The sequence below is a fragment of the Parus major genome, chromosome 3, assembly GCF_001522545.3.
Source record: "Parus major isolate Abel chromosome 3, Parus_major1.1, whole genome shotgun sequence".
Lineage (NCBI taxonomy): Eukaryota > Metazoa > Chordata > Aves > Passeriformes > Paridae > Parus > Parus major.
This window is the reverse complement of record NC_031770.1, coordinates 49455729-49474204: the sequence shown is the minus strand read 5'-3', so window position 1 is coordinate 49474204 and position 18476 is coordinate 49455729. Positions and strand designations below refer to the sequence as shown.

Genomic DNA, 18476 nt, shown 5'->3' with positions numbered 1-18476 from the left:
TATTCTTATCTTTTTATAAAGGATAGAGTGTGCCTCCAGAACGTGATCAGAGAGATACTAAAATACAGAAATGCTAAACTTCTGTATTGACATAACATAGAAAATGTCAGAATTAAACCTTTAAGTTTCAGGCAAAATATTTCATAAATGCTTTCTAAAGTGTATTTGTTTGCAAGGTTTTCCATTTTTACTATGTGTATATTTTACTAAGAAGCTGGATAGCACTCTCTGGAAGTCTCCTGGTAAAATTTTCTGGAGTTTATGAGTGCCTGGTTGTCAGGATTTTATGTACCCCAGTGCCTTTGGGGTTTAAGTCTGTGGATTAAACTCTGAAAATACACCTCACTCATTTGTGCTTCATGAAGAATTTCTCCTGTGAGCAATTCCTTCCCAGTCTGTTGCCTGCTTTATAGCAGGGCCCACTTGGTGCAAACAGGAGTAGACACAGTACCTTGAGCCAGCTATCCTGATAGCCCAAGAAGGATAATTGGAAATTGCATAGCTATGGAAATGTTCACTAAAGACCCTCTGAGGGTGAAACAAAAGTTTCCATGAATAGCATAACTGTGATAAATGATAGCAGTGATAAATCCTCTTCTAGCATATATATCTCATTACTGTTTCCAACCTTTTTTTCAAAAATGCCAAGAGAAAGCACTGTTATCAGAAGCCCCATAAATCAGCCCCAAAACATAGAACAACAAAGAGAGGGATGAACTGCATTTAGGAGAAACATTCAGCACTGCTGTTGTCAATAGGCTCAGTTTTGTCTTTAGGTAGAAGATTTAGCTATTTCATGAGATTTTCTTGGTTTAGAATAGAAGACAGTATATGGTATTAGGAATATGGGTAGGAAGGAGTGTTCCAGGACTCTTTCATATTTCAGTTGCCTCATTTAGCAGCTATGTTTCCAGTTCTAGATGGGAATTGTTATTATGAAAAGCAATCCTAGAGAAGCAAAATGTTGCTGGCAACCTTGGTGTTGCAATGGGGAATACTTCAGCTGTAGGAGTAGAGACAAAGGTAGAGACATTACTGCTTACAAACTGTACTGAATTTATTATCTGTGTATGTTTGGATGGTCACAGGTACCTGAAGTCTATTGTAGAGACTATTTTGATATATCAGCATTTTAAGAAACTGACTCCAGAGCAACATACAGCCAAACAGGAACTTGTGGATTTCTGGATGGACTTCCTTGTTGAAGCCACAAAGACAGATGTGACTGTAGTTCGATTTCCAGTAAGTGGCTGTTTTGTTGGGTCTTGGAGACTTTTTTTTTTTTTGGGTAGTATTTTTGGGGGATGGGTTTTTTAAAAACAAATTGTGATGTAAAGGAAATGAGCACAAAGCACTGCTTCTTTTTAGGTGGCCAGACAGTAAACTGTTTGTCCAGAAGAAATGTATTTGGCCTGCATCTTAGATTGATTTTAATTGAATGCATGTGAGTGCAATGGCATTGTACAATGTGTTCCATACAAAAGTAACAAGGAAAAAAGTCAAGAAAGAATTTTGGTATTTATTGTTTGCTACCAATGGATATACTTCTAAAACAAACTTTTACAGTGTACTCCAAGTGATTATATATTAACTATACTGGGTTTTGAAAAAAAAGATAATTAATTTTAGTAGTTTTCTAGCTCAGCAGGCTTTGTTTACTCTACTGCTAGATAAGACTGTGCCTTTTCAGAGGTTAAAAATCAGCCCAAACAGTCAGAAATTTATTGTTCTAGCTACTAGGAAGTGAATTTCAACAACATGGCACAATAAGTATGTATTGTATGATTATTTCTGATTTCTTCCACTAACATTTTGCTGAGAATTTTTATTAGATGCCCCAGTGCTGTCTTGAAAGTATACTGTAAGAAAGTCTATGTTTTCTGTACATATTAACTGTATATGTCCAGGAAATAATGTCTTGGGTACTCCTTTTAGTTAACCATCAGCAAAAACAGCTTTTTGTCTTAAATAGCAATTGCTATTTTTTCCCAGATAGTCGAAGTGCAATCAGGTTTTTTTGTACAGTTCTTTTACTTTCCATGTGTAAATCTGATAATAAACTGTTAGGAAGACTTCAATGTCTTCAAGCAAGAGCTTGAGGCAGTAAAGTAAAAATAACATGGGACCATCTAAAGAGCCTGGTTTTCCTTTTCTGATGAGAACAGGTAGAAAGTTTTGCAGGGAAACAAAAGATATTTTGAATCTTCTGATTCCAATAATCCTTTTAGATTTTAGATATTCTGATTGGCATGATCCTTTTAGATTTTTGATGATGGAATATTTCAATTAAATACTTAAATAAGGCTCTGACTTATGAAACTGTCCAAATAACTGTCCAGTGATCCTTCTGTGTCCCTTCCAACTCAGACTATTCTGTGATTTTGTGGCCTGACTTGCACTGGTGTTGCAGACAGACATATGGAATTTCTCATAATACGAAAATTCTACCTGTGCCTGTTCAGAATGAAAATCACACAGTTCAACAAGAAAACAAAATGAAAATTAGCAACTTTATTTTCCCTCCTCCTCCCAGATAACAATTAATTTATTATAAAAGAAGCTTTTTTCATATTTCCATATTGTGAATTGTTCTGTGTATTCTGAAAGCTTGAACTTAAGAGCTCCACTGTCCATGGGCACTAGCTTAGCTGTTAGTTACTCTCTTACCTGGTAACATCAGTGTCATCACTTTGGCCTTTAGAAGAAGAAATGACACAGTTAATGGACAACTTGTTAAAGAATAAAGACCACAGTTTGTGAAGCAGCTTGAATCAGATTTTACAAATGTTAAGTGTCTGGAGATACCAAGCAACACATTTTAATTCCCACTGCTTATCATTTATAGAGTTAAATGTGTAGGGACTTTTCAGAATTTAGCCCTGCACTGCTTCCAGTGTATCCCTGTGCTTACCAACTCTGAGGGAGGAGACATGGCTTAGATTTCACTCTAAATCATCTATCTCTCCAAGACTTTCTACTTCAGTGTTTATATACTTTTTAAAATAGATGTAGAGTGACTTCCTCTAGTCAATCATTGTTGCATCTCATCTCACATCTTTTATATCGCTTCTTGTTTTTGTTTCACTTATTCCACAGCATTTTCTCTACTCTTTAGCTGTCAGCCTCTTGCAATGGTACTTGTTACTTTTAAGAAAATAATTTGATCTGGTGGCTATGGTGCATGGTGGTCTAAATCAAAAGCTGCTCAGTTTAGCTCTAGGTCAATCTGTTTCTCTGGCTCACCCAAATAAATATGCTTCTACCAAAAGATGATAAAGGTGTACCATGAATCTTCTCCACATGGGAGATAGGCATTCTAGAGTGGCATTACAGGAGACTGAATTGTGGCAGAAATATTTCAAAGCCTAACATTTTAAAAAAAAAAAAATTATAAAAAATTGATACATGCTATCACTTGACACATAATAGCCTTATGTAAAAATATTAAAGTTGGGGGTTTTTTTTTCTTTTTTTAATCTTAAATTACTGTCAGCCACACTAAACTAGCCCAGTACCTAAAATCTTGCTTTTTATTATTTCCCTGTTTTTCCTGTTACGGTATGACTAAAGAAAAAGTTTTAACAGATTTCAATACCTTTTGAAGTTTTACCAGTTTTGCACTAACAATTGAAAATTATTTTTTCTGCAAGGTTTTAATATTAGAACCAACAAAAATCTATCAGCCCTCATATCTCTCCATCAACAGTGAAGCTGAGGAGAAGACAGTATCCATCTGGCATGTGCTGCCTGATGACAAGGTATGTTTGTAGTTGTAACTTTTTTCACAATTTAAAAGCACACATGGTACATAAGGCATGCAGCATGTGACCAGTTGCATCTAATTATGATTCTGAAAAGTAGAAAAGTGTTTAAGTAACACACAGGAACATGCTGAGATGTACTGCTGTACTTAAGATTCTCCTGATTTTCAATGGATCTTTTGTTTCCCATAATTATTCAAAATTATTTGTGTTTTCCTTCAGGTTATTTTAAGCCATTGTATAATACACAAAAATCTGTTGCTTCAGATTTCATAAGTAATTTACAATTTACTGTCATCATACCAATAATGTAGCATAAAATTACTTATACTTACAGAACTATCTTCTCCCTGCCCTTGGAGTTTTACATGTCAGCTGTGATACTCCTTTCATATGAAAGTAATAGAGACTGGGATGTTAAAATGGGAGCAGAATCAATCAAATGCCAAAGAAGTATTTGGCAGAAGGACAGATGGATGCTCTAGAAATTGAAAATTCTGAGATGTCTATATGTTAAGGTGTGAGACAGCCAGACATAGTTGGAAAGGAGCTTAGAAAATCTGGAGATGGAAGTGGAGAGGAAAACATGAGAATGGTTATTACATGCTGGGATGTTTAGGAAGCAAAGTCTTGGTAAGAGGGAAGATAGGGAGGATATCACAGAACCTTAGAGGAAGACATCAGCAAGGGAAAATGAAGGCGTATATGAAGAGTGAATGGAGACTGAGTCAGCTGGGGGCAAAACACCAGGGATGCTGTGATTTGTAAGAACTAGCGCTGTTCATTCTTCCACAGCAGTGTTTGTTTGCCTGCAGGATAGGACAATGAAGACCTGTTTTTCAGGTAGAAATCATTTAGGTTGGAAAAGACCTTCAAGATCACCAAGTCCAGTTGTTAACCTACCACTGGCAAATCTGATCTTCAGCTTTCCCGCTAGTAGTCTGTAAGAGGAGAAATGTTTTTGAACACAAAATACAGTGACACTCTAGTGTTTACAATTTTTGTTTTGAGTTCATGAGAAAATGTAAATGGCAGCTGAAATATCATATTTAGAGAGCAAACTGAAATGTTTGCCTAGACCAATAAATTTCTATTTATTTGTGGTTTATTCTGACTGGTTTTTTTTTGAAGTAGGCTCAGCCTCTGAGAATAATATAAAAATAAATGTATGCAATTCTTGGGCAAAATAAAAATTTACCATACAGTAAATAATTATTGGTCAGAACCACAGACTTAATCTCGCTATTCTAAAATACCTGTTTGGAAAGTATTTCTGTATTCAGAATTTATTCTATTTAGAGACTACTCGAACATGCTTTTTTTTTCCTTTTCTTTTTTCCTTTTGTGGAGATTTTTGTGTGTATATCTTTAGTTCACCTCCAAACAGTACTTTTCATTCTGTTAAGTGGTTTAACTATAGTGTAAGAAGGAACATAGGACTAGAAGAAATTTTCTGGACTGTTGAGTTCTGTTCACCTTTGCTGCAGACACTCTCCCCTTATAATGTTTCCCAAAGAGTGATCAAGCTCTTTCTATTAGTATGGGTTTCACAGTAGACCAGTCATGCTGAAAAGTGGTTTGAGAATTCCACTGCAACTCTAGAAGAGTGAAGAGGAGAGTACTGCTGGTGAAGTGAAAAGGCCTTACCTTAAGTCTTCCTGTTTTCAGTCTGAATTTATTGACATTTCACAGACATTTGTTCTTTTGCTAACAAATTGTTTATATTAAGTGGTTTCCTTTCTCCCTCTGACAGTATTTTTTAGGAGAATCCTAATATCTCTTAAAGTAGGATTTTCATGTAGGTTTCTTCTTAGGCAAAATAAAGTTTCTTTTTAGGCTTGGTGTACTGGCCACACATGGCACCTCATGACTTCCTATGTTCCAGCTTGAGTTAACCTTACTTGAGTATGTGCACTCAATGCACTCCTATTCCAAAAAATGTTTTCCATGGTGCATTCATCTATTGTTTAGCTACTGGGGTATTTTGTTTGATACATTCAGCAATGGCATTTTTCATAGCTGTGTCATTTGACTTCCCAGTTATCCTCTGTCTGGGAGAAGGATTTGGATGTCAAATGCCTGTTTGGTGTTCAGAAGATAGGTATTTCTTTATAGCATGGTGAACGTTTCTTTCCATTTTCCCCTTCTCCTTCCTGATGTGAGGTGTATGTCTTTGCATCTTCTGCAGAATAGTGTTTTCCTATTTTTCTGGCCTAGTCTTAATCATTGGCATTAGACATTAAGTGCACTCCTTGTACTTTTGCTCTGGTCAGAATCCTTACTGAGGTGAGTTTATTGAGTAGCCAGGAATCTGATGGACATTCTGTTTCCTGTGAGCCATCATACCCACTGAAAGAATGCAATGGGCAATTTGGTAGTTACCCCTTCAGCTGTACAATTATAATCTGTTGCAATTCGTCAAAGTCCTTAGAATTCATCAGAAATCTCACAGGAGAAAAGGGACTAGAAAAATTTAGAGGCACCAGCTTCCCCTTCAGCTGAATATGACCAGTATAATATTTGTCTTTGCTGAGAGATTTTGTAAAGGAAAAGGATGTATTATCTGTCAGTCTACTGCACAGAGGAAGACTCATATTTTGGTCCTTAGTAGCCTGAAAGCAAGCATTTTTGGGGCTGATTAACAAGGAAAGACCACCTATCTCTACTGCAAGGGCATGTTAGACAGCTGTGTTTGGAAACTCCTTCATCTATCCAAGTTCAGTCTACCAGTCATAGTCTGTCAGAGCTTTAGCAATTCATGCTTCAGATTTCAGTTCATTTTGGCACATAAATTAATGGTTCTATTTGTTTTCCAGAGTTCAGTCGGTGCTCCAAGAATAAGATCTGTGAGTTACAAAGTGTATGAACTTCCTTTCATGCACAAAGAAGCTGAATTTCCGTTTCAAATCCAAACTGAAACTCAGTGGAGCCTGCAGCTGGCACTTTTGTATTAAATAGACAAATGACAGTCAATACCAGGATAAATAATGTAGCCTCTTTCTTTTCTGTTGCTTTTTAGCAGCATATTTTAACATTTATGTCTTTAATAATACTGAGTTTAGGATACACAAATACCAAGAAAAATCAGAAAGCATTTTATTTGTAGAATGCACATTACCTTTGCCTTGCAGTTCCCTAATTTTAGCAGCCCTTCCCGCATGGGGTTAGAGGAATGCAGCAGTGCTGTTTGTAAGTTTGAAATAGAACAGCCTGTCTCTGTTTTGCTTTGGCTTCTGAATCCATTCTGAGTTTTGTTTTGGGTAGTTGATGATTTTTTTGCCTAACCAAAGAACAGATGCTGAATTTGGAGAGCACGTCTGATATATTTACTCCAATGTATTCAAAACTTGGCAAGATCATGAAGGGACATAACTTTTATGTTATTTCATTGCTTGAGAACTTCATGTGGTAATTAAGATTTAAGAGATTAGTTGCACATAGATGGCCGTAAAAAACAATACTAATGCTTCTTGTTATGTTTCTTTAGCATTTCTGCCTCTCAGGACATATATTTTTAATTATTTAGGGTTTAGATTATTCCCAATAGTGGAAATTGGACAAGCACCAATAGCTAAGGTCTGAAGAGAGTTTAATAAGCTTGGAAAATTGGAAACTAGCAGATTTTGTATATGAAGGGAGTTGTAAAAGACTATGCAGAAACCCTTCCTCATTAGCATAGGGACTGAGTTGATCTTCCTTCATGTGAGAGAACCAGGCAACTCAAATAGTAGTCACAAACATTCCATAACTAGCATCATTAGTACTTCCACTTCAAGAAACAAATCCAGCTTTTCCTAATATTAGGCTACTCTCTTATTCCTTTACCCCACAAAAGAAATCCTTACCTCATTTAATATTGATGAGATATTGAACTTATTCCTTTGTAGTTTACACTTACAATAGTTTTGAAACTTGTGCATCAAGAAAGATGTTTGCTTGTATTTTTGGTCCATTGTTTTTGACATTTCATATTAACATCACAACATTTAATGTGATTTGAACAGGAAGGAAAGAATTACAGAAGAGGAAAAAACTGATGTAGGAATCCTCATAGAAAGTTGTTATAGCTGGGAGAGTAATTTCCACTGTTATTTTCTGCACACCGTGCAACATTTCAACAGTGTATCTGTTCTGACTTCTGTATCTTTCACTATTCCTTTTATAAGCTACACATTTTCAAGTCGTCTTTTGGAATCAATTTGATTATGTTTCTGTTTGACAGTATGCCCTTGCTCAGATCACTAAAATTCAGCTGCAGAAAGCAAAGGTTCTTCAAACATGGAGCTAATTGTGATGGAATCCCAATGTTGCCAGGACTGTGAGCTGGTGTAGCTCCACCTTTTCCTTAAAGGAGAATGTTTTCTTTAGAAGATACAAAAGGCTTCTGTTTGCTACAGTAAAGTTTTAATAGAACATAAACACACAGCAGTATAACTGTCTACAGAGAGCTCAGTTCTGCTGAATGTGACAGCTGTAAATTTAAAAGATCTGAAAATAAATAAGGCCTGGCTCTTTGTGTTTTCATAGGGTGGCTTCTTTCTTCCAGACATGTTTTCACTCCAGCAGCTCTTAGGGGTTTTGGTGCATTCTTATTGCTCTCTTCTGAATTCCTAGTGAAATAGTCTTCTTTCTGTTTCTTTGGACACTTTGTGTTCATATTTGAGCAATTCTTCCTACTTTTCAAGAATTTCCTACTTTGCTCTCCTGCATTAGACTTTCTACTTGTAGCTTTCTCCTCCTGGCCTTCCCCCACGTTAGGGGATTGAGTGTGCAGAGCTAGCTCTCATTATTCTCAGGGATGGAATACTTTTCCCCCTCCTTTCCTGAATACCACATGTGATCCCAAGTTCAGTATCCAAACAAGGCTACACTGTCATCTCTTCTGATCTGCTCTTTTGAATGTTTTCTAAAATAGTAAATTGTGTTTGCAACGTAAACAGTGACAAAATAACCCAAAACTTCTGTGTAGAACTTCAGTTGCTTTGGTTTCAGGTAAAAAAGAAATAAAAAAAAAAAAAGCCTTGAAAAATAGGTGTTAACAGATCCTAAATAGATTGTTGTCATTTGAATGTTTCCCCTTCCATCTCATGAGCTTCATTCTAGAAGATATACCTACTGGCCCTTCATACATAAGGAGGAATATTTTGTTTATTTATTTATTTTTTACTGTGTGTTACAGAAAGGCATCCATGAGTGGAACTTCTGTGCTGCTTCTATTAGGGGGGTAAGGTAAGTTGTTTCCCTTTTTTGTTTTGAAATGAAAGGAGTAATTGAATGAATTTTGTATTATGCTGCTGCTGTGGACCTTGGAGTGACAGTGATATTGTATTACTGCTGTAACCTCTTACAATCCATTCTTCATCTTAGTCTCTTCTTTTCTTTTCTCTAGGATTTATCTATATTTGCCATCCTGCAACTTTCCACTTTCCTTTTAGTGTAATAATAATAAAAAAAAAAAGTCTAGAAAAATTACATTTTTTAAATAGTCGTTGCTCTGTTCTAATAATAACTGTTCCATACACAGAGTTGTTGCTATGTCTGCAGGACGTTTTTGCACAGATGGATGATTCTTTTTCCTTCCAAAAAGTAACTTAAAAACACCAAACTATCAATAGGCACAAAAATTCAATCCTGTGGGATTCAGCTTATTTTAGGCAAAAATTGCAATGATATGCTTAGTTCAGTCTGGTTTGGGTTTTGGCTACAGTATGTTTTTGTGTGCTTCTAAAAAAAAGAAGAGGGAAAGAATTTATTTATTTATTTGCTGTCATTTTGGTTTTCCCTTCCCCTTATTAAACCATACTATGGCCAGTACTGTTTCTAGTGTAACCTCCTGCTTTGGTTATTTAAACTGCGAATTATCATTTAATTTTTCAGTTGATTTTCCAATCTGTTCATATGAGCAGATGTCCAAAACAACTCAGAAGACTTTACAGTGAGCCAAGAGTCACTGAGAATTCTTAGAGAATTCTTTGGCTCCCTCCATGAGGAGCTGCAGGGGGAAATAGTTATCTTATTCAAGCATGAAGCTGAATAAGGTTTTTTACTTCTTATAGATATATGCAAGTTTTTGATCACTTAATTTTTCAGTGTTTTGCAGATTTTTTTCCCTTAGTTTTATGAAGGAAAGTATTGTTTGGAATGGGTGAGCCTCCGGAACTAGGCCTGCTTCTAATCTATTTTTGTAACAGGACTAATTTTAGCTACTTCGAGGCTCCTAGACTTAAAGCAGTCTGGGAAGGGGCAGTTCCCAGCTTTAGAAGGATTCTCAGCCCTTCTGGACTAGTAAGAGCTTTAGAAATGCAGCCTTAATGTACAAGGCAGGTCTTTGTGCATGATCTTGTAGGCTTTTATGACAAAGACCTCCATAAATATTTATGGCACTCCATAAAAAGACAGCAGGTCTGAAGAGACATCTAGCTTTGAAATGGCTCACGTTTTTGGTAAATACTTCACAGTGGTGACAGAGGGTCACTTCTTCTGCGTGCTTACAGCCAGCATAATCAACATTTTGTTTCACAAGTAATAGGGTTCAGCTGTCAACTGCAAAGAAACTTGGAAAGTATGTAGAACTCTGAGCAGAACAGTGCTAAATCACACTCTGTGTAGGAAGTCATAGCAATTGGCTTTAGCATAAGAAACTCACCGATTAGTGGTTTGTGTGCCAATTTAAATACTTCTGCTTTTGCCATATGCCTTCTTCACCTCTTTAATACAAGTGTTTCTTATTGAATTGGCCCAGAAAGTGCTGTTTATTCTTTAAAGGGTTTATCAGAGCTTTTGGAACACGGCAGTTTCCCTAAGGTACTTTGTATCTTAGATTATCAGCAAAGTTCCTACTGTTCTGCAGAGCTGACAGCATATAAACAAGAAGATAGGAAATTTATTTTTCCATTTGAAAAGTGGCAGTCTGAAGTTTGCTATACTACAAGGTGGCTTTTATTCACTGTTCGGGAGAAGTCCTGGATTATGAAATAACCACTACTTGTGTTGTTTCTGTGGGAGAGTGCCTCAGAGGTCTGTGTCCAGTCTCTTTCATAGCTCAAGAATTTAAACAAACTTGAGACAAGGATATTTGTCTTCCATTCCAAGTTCTTGGAGCATTGAATCTTATCAGACTACTTAATTACAGCAATGAGAGGTGCCTGTACTGCTAGACTTGTAGAAAACACACTGAAGTTCCACACAGCTCCTTTTCTGTGATTCCTGCCAGTGTTCACCTCTTAAATCTGCTGCTTCATCTGGAAGTACTAGTAATCAGTGGTTACAGCATTTGCAGTATTTCTTATCAACCAAGGGGAGTTCTGGATGTACATGAGCTGGGCACAAGGCCACGCCACCCTTGTTTCCCTGTTTGTTTTTGGAGTTTGGCGAATTCAGCCCCAGTTCTGCTGTCACAGATATCAGTGGGTACTACATCTGCTTGGGCACTGTCAGAGTGAGGCACTTCCTGAGCCAATTATCCTGTGTCTTTTTATAACTCGAGTGGTTTTTAGGCTTCCTTTTTTTAGTTTAGATTTTTTTTTTCCAGGGAGGAGAGCAACATATAAGCAATGTAAACCCTTACTTAAAGTTCTTAAATATTTATGAATTTCTTTGGCCTCTGTGTACACTCCACATTCTTACCCTTTTATTCACTGCTGTGTTTGTCAGTGGTTTCTGGGCATGTCGGGTTTCAGCTGTCAGTTTAGTCAGTAAAATGTTTCAATGCACACGGAACTTGAATGAGTAATTCTGTTAATATCAGTTATTCTATATCTAGAGAGTTTACTTATATGCTTGAAAAGCTTGAATTAAAAGTTAGTTTATAACCTCAGGACAGTGTCTGTCTTCCTAAATGTGTACACTACTTAGCATTTATGAATTTTCCTAATGTAAAAATAAATGAGTCACCACACCCAGAGACAAATATTCTTATAATGATGCTCACTCTTTTCATAAGTAGCTTTAAGAAAGGCAGACCCCCAGCTCGTCTAAAGAGTCATTTGTTTATCAAAACTTACAGGGTTTTACAATAGAGCAATCATAAATGAGAGCAAGGATCAGACAATCTTAAACACCTATTAAAGGCTCAAAATTCCAAGTATTTCCTGATACTTAAAAAAACCCTGTTACGTTAATCATATCATTAATCCTTTGGCACAACGTAATACATAATTCTACTTTATTGTGCTACAAATTAAGTAGTAACATGACGGCTGTCTTTATCTATCTAAAATATATTGATTTCACTAGGATTGTGGATTTTATCCAGTATATTAATAAGCTTAATAAGGAGACTTAATTTGTCTTGGTTTCTCAAATACTGCATTATTTTCCCTTGTAACAGCCCTAGCCATTTCCTGCAGCTCTTTTCCAATATAGTAAGAATCAATTATACTGCATCAGCTTGACAGCTGACACTCAATTTGTAACAAAGTTACAGAAAGAGCTCCTTCAAATAACCTTTAATATTTTCTATAAGAAGCAGAGTAATGACATACATATAAAACAGTTCTGGTGAATGAATGTCTTTGTACAAGCTGCTGCCTGCTCGGGGTGGAAAACTGACAACTGCACAAGAGTTTGCACCTCTTCTGTTTTTCCACTGAGATATTTGTGCATCCATAAGAAGATGTCATACATGCCTCCTCTTTATCTTTGCTCTGCAGTTATAGCAGATAAAAACAAAAGTGGGCAAGGGTAATAAAGTAATTCACCTCATATTTATATGTTGACTTAATTTAAAAATATTTTTCCAACTTACTGTCAGGGTACCAAATAATAAAGAGCTGAGTAGAAAATTTTGTGTTCAAGATTGAGTTGTGGCTGATGTCTAAAACACAAAAAACTCATTATTGCAGTTCAAAGTCCAGCTTTCTAATATGGTCCTGAAAGGATGCTTCATTCTGGTCACAGGAATGAAAATTAAGGACCTTACTTAAATGTACTGAAGACAAAAATGCAGCAGCTCAATGGAAATATTCCTATGAATTTCTTTGCTCCTACTCTTTCTTGGGCAATGTGTGGACAAGTGAGGCAAGCTGAATGATAGCAAACATCAGAATTTGAACTTTGGAGGATACAAGAGAGTGATTTTACAATAAGGAAAAACTGTGGATTCTCAGATTTAATCTGGTGCTTTCCCATGTTAAATGGGGTGAACTGTGTGTGGTCTGACAAAGCAGGTAGAAGTCTAAATGCATCTTTCCAATAACTTTCTTGGCTGTTCTTTCAGCATTTCAAAGTTTGAGGAACGATGCTGTTTCTTGTATGTGCTGCACAACTCGGATGACTTTCAAATCTATTTCTGCACAGAACTTCATTGTAGAAGGTGGGTCACTGCTGTTATTTCAGAAAAAAGTATGGCCTCTGATGGGATAGATGGTATCTGCATGCACAACAGGGACTGTTTCAGAGCTATGGTGAAAGTTGATCTGAGCATCCTCTGTGATCAGTGTCTTTTGTGTGAAATCTTAATACACAGCACCTTAATACACTGGAGATCTGATGTATAAAGGGTTAAAGATGTATAAAGGGCAAACATTAGAAACAAATACAATTATAAATCTAAATATTTTTTTACACACACCTTTCTGGGATTAGTTTTGTAATACTTATCATATTATGGCTTACTAAAAGTGTGTGCCCCCAATTCAGCAAAGCATCCTAAACTTTAGAATTTACTGAAGTGGGAACATTTGGAGTAGCAAAAAAGTCTGGTCAAGATTTCTCTGTAACTGTAAATACATTTTTTTTTTACAATTTGAAACCAAGCACACTTGGTTTCCTTCTATATGTTTACATAACTAAGATTGTACCTGTGTCCCTGCCAGAAATTTGTCAAGGGTTTGTTGCACAAAATTAGGGGTGTCTCAGTTTCTCTAAGCTGTGTTTCTGCTCTATAAGGTTAAGGCTCTGGTGTTCAATTGATCCTGGAAGCATTCTCAAACGAAATTTCACATCTTTTTGTGCTAAAATGGCTGCAAATTTGCCTAAAATCACTGCAGTACTCTGTTAATGACTAGATCCACCAGTCATTAATTAACAAGCCCAGTCTCTAGCTTGTTCTTTCATCCATTCCAGTTCATATAGGTTCTTTTACCATGTTCTTTCCCCTTCACATTTGAGTTCCTCTTAAGAGATGAGTAAGCAATACCTTAGCATGACAAGTTTTTTGTATTTGCCTTCTTTCAAAAGGGTAGAAGAAATGTAATAGTATTTTTTAAATGAAAGGTTATGAAATAGACATCCTCTTCATTCAAGGAAGAACTTGAAGCTAGAGTTCCTACACTACAAAAACTCTTTGAAATGTGGCAAGGTTTCCCAGCACTTCTCATGATGTTCTTCAGTGCTTTCAATGGACATAAAGGAATGGTGGTATAGGATGAGAATTTCATCCAAGCTGTAGATTTTGAAATACTAATTCCATTAACAATTTCAGATATCATGGATTCTTTTTTTGTATATGTAAAAGAAGTAGAAAAACATCAGATTTTGACGGCTCAAATCACCATGTAAAAAAAATTTTTCTTCTGACAAGCAAACTTATACATTGAATTTATACTTACTGTATAAATCACACTTATATGTACTTATATACATATGTTGTTATTACATAATATGTAGTTATATAAAATAATAATTGCTGTACTTGAGTCCTCTCTTGGACCCTTCATTGCTTTCTTCCTGCGCTGTCTCAAGTTACTGTCTCAAGTGTGTGTTTGCTTTTTTTTCTCTCCTTCTGGTTTGTTTTTTTTTTGGTACAGATTTTTTGACATGGTAAACAGGATCACTGAAGAAATGGGGAAGACTACAGAGGAAGGGGAATGTGATGGAGACTCTCTAGAGGTATTTGTACTTTTTTTTTTCCTCTCCCAACACACAAAATTATAGGCTTCTAGTCTAGCACTTCACTGAAGTAAGTGATCCATTCCTTTTCCAGGGATTAGTGAAGTTAGTTAGTGAAGTTACTGTTTATGCTGTGTTCTCACCTGGGGCTTTATCTGAGCACAGTTGGAGAGGGAGTGCCGGGCTGTTGGGTTCAATGCAGCACTTAAGGTGTTTAAGCTTCCTTTGAGCTGGCAGGGAGCAGTACAGAAAACCTAAGCCCCTGTCCTATCGCATGAAAATCTGGTATCCTGAAGTTCCAGAGACATCCATAACTAACTGAGAGAGTCAATGCTGTGTAATGAATACAGACAGCCCTCTGTCCCAGTTTTGATGCTGGCATTTTATAACACATTTTATAACGTTCTGTCTCTGAAATCCGAGGCTGGACAAAGGGAAACCAGTGGGGTGACTTTTGGCAGAGAAAAAGAGCCTCTATTGAGAACCTTAGGGTGCCTGTTTTACAAAAAGAAAAGCAGCAGGTGACTTGAATACAGTAGATAAGTATTTTTACAGGAAAAATAACGATGTGTTAATGGTCTCTTTAATCTGTTGAATAGAAATGTAATTAAATAATGACTACAAAAAAATTTAATTAAGAGGCAGGACTTTACCATGAGAATAATTCATCATTGAAACAAACTACTAAAAGAAGTAGCAGATTCTTTATTAAAAAGATAGCAGTCTTTATATGGAAGAAAATTAAAAATACTTTAACTAGGCCTTAGCTATTGGGTTTAGCACAGGAGTGAGCTTGTGAAATTCTGTGTCTGTGTTACACAAGAGGACACATCAGGTAATCTCTCTAACAAATGTTTTTGAGTTTGCTTTAAACTCTGATATTCAAACTCAGCTGAAACCACGCTTAATGCGCTGCAGTGCTGACTAACCTCCATTGGCACCGTCTGCTGGCAGACCTGGCGGTGTCAGAATTGAGGCTGTGCTGGTTTTGGAAGCCGTGGGGAGGTGAGGAGAGCCCCTGGGGGGAACGAAGCGTGTCCTGCCTTGCTCCCTGTGCCCGAGTGGAGCCGGGCGCTGGGTCTGGCGCACAGTGAGTGCCCTCTGCCGCCGGCTCCGGCTGCGCTCGCAGAGCTGCGGCTGCTGCTCTCCGAGACACGAGGTGGGACTGCGCTGACTGAGCCCGGCTCGGCTTAATGCACTGCCCTGAAAAGGTCATCTCAGAAGGCACTGGTGTCTGCACAGTATCCCAGTTGTCACCTTAAAGTGCTCTTCTTTCCTTTATCCTCTGTGTTCTGCAGAAGGCTACTAGCATCTTAGATGCCTTAGTTGTGATGGCAAGGTCAGATGGAGTAAGTGTTGTCCTTCTGTTCCATTCCATGTTGTTGTTGTTGTTTGCCTTGCAGTATGATTATGAGTATGATGAGAATGGTGAGCGAGTCATTCTGGGAAAAGGAACGTACGGCATTGTATATGCAGGACGAGATCTGAGCAATCAAGTCAGAATTGCTATTAAAGAAATCCCAGAGAGAGACAGCAGGTATAGTAATTGTAGTTAATCCCAAATTTTGTGCATTATGTGAGTTTTATCATTAATGTGTCCAATTTGCTGATCAAGGAGTGCCTCATCTACAAAGCTGCCCATAAATTACCTGTCTGTGGTATATGGTGGTGTTCCCTATCTTTGTAGCTAGATGTTTCCAAGTTGTGGAGTAGGTTGTGATCACAGCAGAGAATTTAGATGTTTGCTGGGTTTGGTCCTAGTATTTTTGCTTTAAAACAAAACCAAACCAAACAAAAAAAAATCTGCTGAAGTGCAGAATATAATTTAAACACCTGGTAAAGAGCCCTATCTACTTAGACATTTTCAGCCATGTCCTTATAAAATACCTATTGAAATTCATGATTTGTGGAGTCCTTGAAAATTCTGGGCCTGGGTTGTTGATAAAGACATTTTTCTTTTTTGTTTTTGCATCATTTATTTTGAAGCCACATAACATTAAAATAAATCATGTGGAATAATCTCTTTGGGTTTAGTTTGCTTTCTGGTTTTTTTTAATGCATAATGTCTCTATGTATGTGTAACCCGCTATTTTGTATCCAGAGGTTTCCAAAAATATTGTGATAAAAGTGACGTGAAATCTAAAGTTAAGAATTTTCAGGTGAAACTGACTCTTTTAAACTATCAAGTTTGGCTCTGTTTCTTTTCCATGGGTCTGCCTTGTGGGCTTCCCTTTGGTTATTCTGTTCTGACTTGGTTTTCTTTGTCGTTTAAAAATTAACACTTCTAAATCTTTTGGAATTCATTTATAGATCAGCTGTTCAAATGGATATATGGTCTAATAATTTTTCTATTCTCATAATATTTTAGAGGTACTAGAGCTTAGATTATGGAGAGGGGAATCTTTCCATCCTCTATATTGTTATTCCAAATTGAACAATATATGTTATAATTTCCCAGAGAGTATGGCCTTATTAGATAAAACAATTTGTTGACTCAAAATATCTGCAAGTTTTATGTATGTTAGAAGAAACTTGCTTGTAACAACTGTGATTAATAGAAAGATAGCCTGAATACAGCAGTAACTACTTCAAAGGAAAAAAAGTCCAGATTTTTATTTTCCAACACACATTTTAAAAGAATTTTCAATGGAAAAGGTTTCAGGTTCAGTGTGCAAAGCATACCACAGAAAGAGATTATTAGGAAGCTGTTAGTCTTTCATCCAAATGTTTAGAGGCTTCCAGAAAGAATTTCAAGTATTATTCTTTTAATGGCAAAGTAAGAAAAGTTTATTAATTCACTTCTGATTAATTGTAACCTGATCTCTTCGCACTTTGAAAGAAGTCTATGGAAAGAAAACAATCTCTGAAGTTAATTTGTACAATTTTAAAAGTAAGAATTACCACTTTTTGAATTTGTAAAAAATATTTAAGTTCTGATTCAGGCAGGGCTGGAAATTAAAATACTTCTATGCAAAAAAGCAGCGAGTCTTCAATTTTGCTATATGTTGAATAAAAGCTATTGAATAACTTAACAGGAAATGTTAGACTACAGAGGCACATTCTCCAGTTCAACAAAGAGGAAATCAGGAAAAAAAGGCAGGACAGCTGCTTGAAGGAACAAGTATCTCTTGGAAGACTCAGACACAAAAAGGAAGCCTACAAAGGGTGGAAGCAAGGACATGTAGCCTGAGAGGAATACAGAGAAATTGGATATTGTCTGAGCAGCCAGGGATCAGGTTAGGAAAGCTAAAGTACCTAACAGAATTAAATCTGGCCAGGGATGTCAAGGGGCATCATGAAAAGCTTCTGTAAGTATATGGTGATAAAAGGAAGGCTAGGGAAAATGTGGGCCTTCTGCAGAAGGAAACAGGAGACCTGGTTATCCAGGACATTAGAAGGGTGAGGTATTTGACAGCTATTCTGCCTTAGTCTTCAACAAGTGCTTCAGCCACACCACTTAAGTCACAGGAGGCACAGAGGCAGGGATTGAGAGAATCAAAAAACATCTGCTGTAGAAGATCAGGTTTGAGGCCATCTGAGGAACCTGACATGCACAAGTTCATTGGGCCTGAAGAGTTACATCCATAGGTTCCCACTGACTGGGAAAGGGAAATAAACCCCAGGTTTTTAAAAGGGGAATAAGGAAGACTCAGGGAACTAAAGGTCAGTCAGTCTCATCTTTATGCTGATTGTGATCATGGTCCTCTTTAAAATGGTGCTAAGGCACATGGAAAATAATGAGATGATTGGTGACAGCAGACATGACAACACTAAGGGCAAATCATGCCTAACAAATTTGGTGGCCTTCTGTGACAGGATTACAGCAGTGGCAGATTAGGGAAGAGTGACTACAAGGCTAGCTTGGATAAAGCCTTGACCAACTTG

General features: G+C 36.9%; 1 protein-coding gene across 1 annotated transcript in view; it reads left to right on the top strand.

Moving 5' to 3' along the window:
- MAP3K5 (mitogen-activated protein kinase kinase kinase 5) overlaps positions 1 to 18476 on the top strand; it is a 103923-nt gene that overhangs the window by 62899 nt on the left and 22548 nt on the right. Inside the window, exons 10-15 of the mRNA XM_015620940.3 lie at positions 1089 to 1242; positions 3651 to 3758; positions 8941 to 8990; positions 12979 to 13074; positions 14510 to 14591; positions 15995 to 16128. Of these exons, the coding sequence (XP_015476426.1) occupies positions 1089 to 1242; positions 3651 to 3758; positions 8941 to 8990; positions 12979 to 13074; positions 14510 to 14591; positions 15995 to 16128 (624 nt within the window). The remainder of the gene's footprint in view (positions 1 to 1088; positions 1243 to 3650; positions 3759 to 8940; positions 8991 to 12978; positions 13075 to 14509; positions 14592 to 15994; positions 16129 to 18476) is intronic.